The following is an 8268-nucleotide window of genomic DNA, read 5'->3' on the forward strand; positions in this document are numbered from 1 at the left end:
GAGCTGCTGGAAGCAGCGGCCAGGAAGTCCCTCGGCCCGCGCTGCTTCCAGCAGCTCCCATTGGCCTGGAGCAGCGATCCGCAGCCAGTGGGAGCCGCGATCAGCTGGACTTGCAGACCGGGCAGGTAAACATACCAGCCCGGCCCGCCAGGAGCTTTCCCTACACAAGCGGCGACCCCTGTTTGAGAAATCCTGGTTTAGGCAGCTGGGAGACCAGGCAGCAAAGGTCGCTGTCCCGCTTTGGGATCCCTGCATCCCCCACAGGCCCCCTGGGATCTCCCCTCTCTCCCACCTGCGGAGGAGGGCTGGGAGCAGCTAGCGGGGCTCATTTGAGCATGACTCGAGACACTGCCCCCTCTGCAGGTGGTATCACTTCCCAGTCCCTCGCAGCTGGGAAGCCTCAGCTGGACCCCTGGGATAGGTCTCTGCGTAGCCTTCAGCCCACCAGCCGGCTCCACATTCCTCTGTGCAGCCGCATAGGGCATTCGCCTGCTAGGAGCCCGCATGCCTGCTCAGCAGCACCCACATGGCATTGCAGGAACATCTCTACAGGGTTCCAGAGCCCAGTGGGCAACAAGATCCATGTGACTTGCAGCCAGCGCTCCAAAATCTGCCCTCACTCCCGGTGCAGTGACACCACTTTCCCAAGGTTATGCTGCTCCCTGCTGGCCAGTTTCCTAAGCAGGAGTATTGGCCCAGATCCATTGATATCAGTGGAAGTTAGGAGCCTAAATCCCTTGAGGATCTGGGACATTCTCCCTAGAGTAAAATGATGCAGCCTCTCAAACCCCAGAGTCAGCTCCCAGGATAACGGCTCCCTGCTAATGCAAGTCCTTCCCCGCCGATATGGTATCGCCAAAATGAGCTAAAGCACAGAGCACGGCAAGGCCTCGGCAACACTCTGCAGTCTGCTGTGTGTGGAGTCTCCTTTGTGCTGCCAGAATGAGTGATAATCATTTCTTCCGGGAGCCGTGTTCTCCCTCCAGGGGCTGTTAGCCTAGGGAGCCACAAACAAATCTTCACTTCCTGCTTAAAACATTCCCAGCCTGGGCACTTGGGCGTGGAAGGCGAGGGGGACCAGAGCGACCCTGGGCTTAAGTGTCTTGTCGAGCGGGTGAGAAAAGAGAACAGAAAATCATTACTGGACCCTAAGGGAGAGAAACAAAGTGTCTCCCACCGAGTGACCGTGTAATGGGGGACTCAAGGCTTGGGACAGGGGATAGAACAAACCCAGCAGGTTTAGGAGCTGGAAATGCTACCAGAGGGACAGCAGTGAGAAACGGTGCATCTTAGACCTCTTCCCCTGGTCTCCACTCAGTAACCCCGACCTTGGCCGCACCTGCCTTTTTTTTTAACTACAGTAACTCCTCATTTAACGTTGTAGTTATGTTCCTGAAAAATGCGACTTTAAATGAAACGATGTTAAGCAAATCTAATTTCCCCATAAGGATTAATGTAAATAGGGGGGGGTTAGGTTCCAGGGAATTTTATTTTTGCCAGACAAAAGGCATTATGCACATTTTAAACAATTTTAAACAAACAATTTAATACAGGTACCGACTTTGCCAGGGGCGAGGGGCTTAACTCTTGGTCCGCCCACTCCACCCCTTCCCCCAAACCCTCACCCTTAACCTGACTCTTTCCGCCCCCTCCTTTACTCTGCACACCATGTCCTCGCTCCTCCCCTCCCCCACGCCTATTGAACACTGCAAACCAGCTGATTGCTGCGGGCAGGAGGCAGGGGAGGGAGAGGGAAGGCACTCCTCTGCCGGCGGCCGGGAGGCACTGGGTGTGTGTGTGTAGGGGAGCTGATGGGGGGCTGCCAGGCCACCCTGATACAAGTTGTGCAATGCTGTCTTATACAGTGAGACTAGACCTGTCACTGTCCCCGTCTGTATCTAGTCAGGGTCACTCTCAGGCATTCACTGAGAGTTTGGGAATGCAGCCAGGGAATTAAGATGGGCCAGGGTTTTGAAAGGGGACTAGTGATTTAACTGTCCAACTTTTGTCAAGTCAAAGGGGCCTGATTCTCAGAAACTGAACACGCCCCCTCGGCCAGTCACACCACTTGCATGTAAAAAAAATGAAAGCACGTCTCTGACATTTGTTAAAAGTGCTGCTCATTTTAAGGTTTGCGAAACCCTCGCGCTTTATTAGGGATTCTGCATCTGGGGCCTAAGCCATTGCTGAGGGTTGTCACTTGGCCATAAAGGTTCCTGGAATTTCAGTTACTGATTCCACATTTCTGAAATCCAGCCAGATGGAGTGACTGCGAGGGTGTCTGGGTGGGACAGAGGCAAGTGCCCCCCAGAGAGGAGCGCTCACGGGGTACCAGGGGCAGGGCCGGCTCCAGGGATTTGGCCGCCCCAAACAGCCAAAAAAAATAAAAAAAAAGCTGCGATTGCAATCTGCAGCGGCAATTCAGCGGGAGGTCCTTCGCTCCCAGCAGGAGTGAGGGACCGTCCACCGAATTGCCGCCGAATAGCTGGACCTGCCGCCCCTCTCCGGAGCGGCCGCCCCAAGCACCTGCTTGCCAGGCTGGTGCCTGGAGCCAGTCCTGACCAGGGGCCCAGAGAAGTCAGATCCTGTGTATTTCAGCAATACTCTAGCAACGGGGGCTGGTGTGGAGAGAGAGATGTACATGGTGCTGCAGTGGCCTCTGCTGGCAGATGTGTCATATTGCAGGGACAATGAAAATGGGTGAAATCTGGGACCATTTGAAAGGGGAGCCCCAAACCTGAGCAAGCATGGAGCGTGTGCCTGAAGGGCTCTGCTTGCGTAGAGTTACAGTGCCAGTGCCCCACTGCGTTCCGGGGAGACAGAGCCTGTGTTCACATCGCACACCCCTGCGCTCTCTCCCAGCGGAGGGCAGCCGGGTATTGTTACAGACAAGTTTGCAGTGTGGAATAGAAGGGGCTGAAGGTTCCCCTCTTCCCCCCAAGACATTTTAGGCCTCACACCTTTTGCAAACCCACTCGCATGTGAATCATTTTTCATTCCTTCACCAGACAAACCTCAGCCAACCCAGGTTGGTGCTGGATGGGACCAGGGTATGGAAACCCTGACACCAGCTCCAGCAGGGGCCAGCGGGACTGGAGCTCAGCTGCTGGGCTCGCAGTCAGGGCACCTGCATTTCCTCCCAGGCTCCGCCCCAGACACCCTATTCTGTCCCTTCTCAGAGGGCAATGGGAGGGGGGGTTCGTTGCCATGTGTGAAGTGCTTTGAGATCCTAGGTGGAAGGTGCTAGAGAAGGACAGAGCATCGTGAACTGTCATGAGCGAATCCAGGTTACATTTCAGATTCCACCCCATGTGAAGCAGAGCAAGGAAACCACCAGCATGAAGGGTGGAAGAGCTCTGCCACCTTACCGAGAGTGTCTGTACTTTTGGCCCCTGTGAGCGCAGTGTCCGAGCACCTGCCAGTCAGTCACATGGGCCCCCCTCACATTTAAATGGGGAATCAAAGCAGCGGCCAGATCCTAACTCCCCTGGGAATCCGTGGAAGTTAGGCACCTGAACACCTGTGAGGGTCTGGGCCAGAGGGATTAAGTGACTTGCCCAGGAAGAAGGTGGCAGAGAAGATCTCCTGCAGCTTAGGCTAGCGCTCCAACCACTAGGCCACGCTTCCTGGACAGGTGGTGGTGCTCTCTCCATTGCACTAGTGGACAGTGGTGCTGGGGGTTCTTTGTACGATTGCGTTTCATGCTAACCAGTCTTCTGCTCACCTTCTGTAGGCTTGTGCACTCTGGCCCATCCAAGGGCTCCCACCTCTACGACTCTGAACTCTCCTTCGCCTTGCGGACAGGAACCAAGAAGGGGGTGGAGACGCACCTGTTCAGCGTGGAGACACACCGGGACCTGGCGATGTGGACGCGGATGCTGGTGGATGGCTGTCACAGTGCGGCCGAGTTCACGCAGGAAGTCTCAGCGGGTCAGGAACTGGGGAGGCCGTGGGAGGCGAGTGTCAGGAGGAGGGAGGGAGGCAGAGACTTGCCTGCAAGGGTCAGGCAGTGGGGGAGGGAGGCCAGACCCCCCCAAAGGCAGAGCTCTGCCCATTCTCACAGGGATCCTCTCCTCGCCATCTGCTGGGGCTCAGAGTGAGTCCGAGTGAGTAGCATGGGGCACTGGCCTCCCCTCATTGGGAATTGCTGGTGTCGTGAATAGTGATATTCTGTGGGGTGAAGGGGGCGCCAAATACCATAGCACAAGGGGCATGGCCAGTGGGCAGTGGTATACATGGCAATGGGTACCTGGCAGGGGGCGAGTGGGGGGATCTGGAGGGAGGGACACAGAAGTGGGAGTAACACTCCTCAGGGAATGCCGAGGTCTGGTGCTATAACACAGGGAATATTCGACGGCCAGGCTGGGAAGAGCCTGCCAGCTTCAGCTCAGGAGCTGGGCATCGTGCAGCGAGCACCCAGCCCTATGTGGGCATCCGTGGCGAACCACAGCGTGGCTTGCTGCCTGCCCTGCTCAGGTCTAATCAGAGACGTGCAGACAATTCCTCCAGGCCCCCTGGTCTTTGAGGGTACGTCTATACTTACCCGCTGGTTCGGCGGCAAGCAATCGATCTTCTGGGATCGATTTATCACGTCTTGTCTAGACGCGATAAATCGATCCCAGAAGTGCTCGCCATCGACGCGGTAATCCTGCTCCGCGAGAGGAGTAGGCGGAGTCGATGGGGGAGCCTGCCTGCCGCATGTGGACCTGTGGTAAGTACCTTTAAGTTCGAACTAAGATACTTTGACTTACGTTATTTACGTAGCTGAAATTGCATATCTTAGTTCGAACTGGGGGCTTAGTGTGGACCAGCCCTGAGAGAATCAAGTGCAGGCAAGGCTGCCCCAGGCTGAATCCAGCCACAGCCTCGCCCAAGTGGGATTTGCTGGGGGAAGAAGATGGGATGTGAAAGTGTCCAGCTGACAGGGTGGCAAAGCAGCACTCGGGACAAAGGCAAGAGAGAGCCCTGGGGAGGAGACTGGCTGGGGCAGGCACGTTTCAGAGTTGGCTTTGCCTGATGGAGTTGTAACTTTGCAACACACGGTGGGCCATGTCTGCCGCCTGGCTCCACGCAGGGCAATGGAGCTGTGCCACTCCCCACCAGCAGAGGCTCTCGGTTTCACCCCACACCTGGGGATCATCAGTGATATCAGCTTCACTTCGCTCTGAGCTTTGGGGGCAGTTTGCCCAGCTGGAAGCCAGTGGGGGCCGTTGTCCCATGTACCCTTCAGGGCCGCATTTCACCTGGCTCTCACCACTGAGTGAGGTTCCAACCCCAGCTGCCCCAAAGTGCCCTGTAATGAGTAGCAGCTCCAGGCCCTGCACCCGGAGGGCTGCAGGAGCAGAGGAGACTTCAGGGGGAAAGGGAACACTGAACCTGGGTGATGCCATTCTGCCCTGGTCTTTTTCAGCCTGCACATGGAATGGGCGGGACTGCACCTTGTCCATCCACATCGACAAGGGCTTCACCATCTTCACCACAGAGCCCGGCATCAGCAGGACCATCCTGTTGCAGCAGCCCTTCGAGAAGCTGCAGATGTCCTCTGATGATGGGGCTAAGATGCTCTACCTGGACTTCGGCAGCGCAGAGGGAGAGATTGTGCGTTGGCTTGGCGCTTTGCTTGTTTGCTGAGATCGCCTGCTGCATGCTCCCTCCGGGACCCCCAGGAGGAGGAGGGAGGGGTCGGCGGCGTGTGGGTCCTCTGACAAGGGGTCATGGGAATGTGGCTCCATCTCAGAGGGCAGGCACTGTTCAGGCAATGGGCAATGCAGGATCCTTGCACTCTTTGAAGAAAAGATAAACCAAGCTGGTAGCATTCAGGGCTGTCAATACCTACACCAGGCACGGAGTGCAGCATGGGGAGTAGGTACTGGGTGGGCTCAGGGACAGAGGGATGGGTGGTCAGACCCATATTATGTCTAGAAAGAGATGAAAGGAACGAGGAATGGATCCTGGGCTGGAGTTTTGTTCCTGTAAAACGTTGCTCTGTGTGGGTTCTGATGGGGCCAGATCCTGTCGGGCAGGGCAGCAGGTGAGTGCAGCATGCAGCTTAGAGTGGTGCTGGGACAGCAAGCAGGCTGCTGCCAGATATCCCCGCAGGCTTCAGCTCCCCATGCCTGGGTTCATTGCTGTGAAACGAGGCAGGCGGTGTCATTTCCAGCCCCCTGGGTGTACACATGCGCACTCCAAGCGAGGTAGCGCCCTAACCATGATCATGTAGCCATGGCAGGCCAGGTTCACTAGCCTGAGCGTCATCCCACTCCATGCACGCACTCGGGGGGCTCCCCACCCTGCTGCTGCAGCTACACTCCAGCTCACTGAGACCTCGCTCCGGTGTGTCTGCCTCAGCTGGAAACCACACCTCCAGCTCCAGTGTAGATGTACTCACAGTGATTTCAGACCCTTTCCTTCCACCTCACATTAATAGCCAATAGCAAGTAGCACCAGCCAGCCCTGTTCACAGTCTCACCCAGATGCTTCGATGGGTATGTCTACACTGGAATTAAAAACCTGCAGCCGGCCCGGGCCTGCTGACTCCTGCTCGTGGGGCTCGGGCTAAGGGGCTGTCTCATTGCGGTGTAGACGTCCGGGCTCGGGCTGGAGGCCAGGCTCTGTGAGTGTCCCAGGCTTGGCCTACGTCTACATCACAGTTAAACAGCCCTGCAGCCCAAGCCCTGCGAGCAAGGGTCAGCTTGCAGGGCCGGCCGCGAGTTTTTAATTGCAGTGAGTCTGAGCTCTGCTCTCCCCTGGGAGACAGCGTCTGGGGAGGGTGGTGAAGCAGCTAAAGAGAAATCCCTGCTCCTGGGCTCTCGTCCCGCCCACGTGACTTCACGGACATTTCACCCCCAGCCTCCGCCTGCAAAGCGGAGGCTGAGAGGGCTGAGCAGAGCACTGATCATTGCAAATATTTCCCTTTATTACAGCAACTGGACCTTCACTCCTGCCCCAAAACCATCGTCTTCATTATCCACTCATTCCTGTCCGCCAAAGTGACCCGGCTCGGGCTGCTGGCATAGGGATCCAGAGAGAGAATTCGAACCCCACAAGATCTATGCACTATGGCGATTCCCTCCTGGCCAACGCCAAATGAAAGCCATTCAGACAAGATGCGAATGACTGGGTAACACAGCCACAGCCAAGGAAAACCACTCAATGTCCAGGACACCTGACATAATCCCTGCCACTGCTGGGTCTGCCTCCTGCCAGCAACGAGACAGAAGGCTCTGCTCCCAGCCTGCTTGTAGTGCGCGTTCTCTGCAGCGTCGCTCAACAGCTAACGACATTCCCACTTTGACAACAGCACTCAAAACAAGCTTGAAAAATACCCAGGCAAGACAAAACACCCCCCCAGATACACTGTCACTCTAGTGCCTTGTGAGATGATATTTTCTGTACAAAGAATCAGTTTGTATCAATGTTTTATATTTATATAGCTCGGTTCAAAGGCTCCCCATATTTTAAACCCCCTTTATCATAAAAAGAAGCTGTAGATTAGATACTTAAACAAACATCTCTGTTCCCCAGAGGCCCATTTTGGAAACAACTGGTCTGGAGACCTGAGCCAACTTTGTATTCTTTTGACTGATGTGAACTAGAGAGTATGGAGTATATTTGCTGATTTATTCAACTCTGTAACTAGTTAGAAGAGCCATAATTTAAAACCATTTTTATTCATTAGATTTGGATGGTTATTTTTCTTTTGCTAACTCCCAGCCCCTTGATAATTTTATTTTTTGGTTTAATTTTTTGCGGAGGAGGGGCTGTCAGGTAGGGAGCAGGAAAACCATTTGTTTTATGAACCAAAAGTTCATGCATGAAAATCTTTTTTTTCTTTTGTGAAATAAACATCACAACAATGCCGGACGATATTTGTTTCCTGATTTATGTTGAGTAGTAGCAATTCTGTATTTCAAGTCACAAGTGGTCTGATGCTTTGATTTAATTTTGCCAAAGGATGATGTGAAAGGGAGCCAACAGGACTGAGAGGTTCTGACTGGAGAGGATCGAAACAATAGGAGAAAGTTCTGCAATAATGTCATTGACTTTTTTCAGACTTTGAAATTCTAGCAACGTTCATCGAAACTCAAAACATTTCAGCTTGCTCTAGATTTGATAGAAAGAGAAATTTCAGCAGAGGGGACATTTCTGATTTTAACATTACTGGTCCTATTTAGGATTTGGGAAGAAGGATTAGTTGCTCTGATTGTATTGTAATTGCTGTGTTCTGCTAATCTTTTTTCTCTCAGGCTTTGGCCCCATGGAGTTGCC

The 8268-nt window shown here is 54.3% G+C and overlaps 1 protein-coding gene across 2 annotated transcripts in view; it reads left to right on the plus strand.

The window, feature by feature from the left end:
- SNTA1 (syntrophin alpha 1) overlaps nucleotides 1–7866 on the plus strand; it is a 70857-nt gene extending 62991 nt beyond the window's left edge. Inside the window, exons 6-8 of one of the 2 annotated variants that reach the window (XM_034787088.1) lie at nucleotides 3734–3956; nucleotides 5411–5598; nucleotides 6924–7866. In XM_034787088.1, the coding sequence (XP_034642979.1) occupies nucleotides 3734–3956; nucleotides 5411–5598; nucleotides 6924–6993 (481 nt within the window). In that variant the 3' untranslated portion in view covers nucleotides 6994–7866. The remainder of the gene's footprint in view (nucleotides 1–3733; nucleotides 3957–5410; nucleotides 5599–6923) is intronic. The other variant, XM_034787089.1, reaches the window with a different exon arrangement.
- Nucleotides 7867–8268: the final 402 nt, after the last annotated feature.

This window comes from Trachemys scripta, chromosome 12, assembly GCF_013100865.1.
Source record: "Trachemys scripta elegans isolate TJP31775 chromosome 12, CAS_Tse_1.0, whole genome shotgun sequence".
NCBI lineage: Eukaryota > Metazoa > Chordata > Testudines > Emydidae > Trachemys > Trachemys scripta.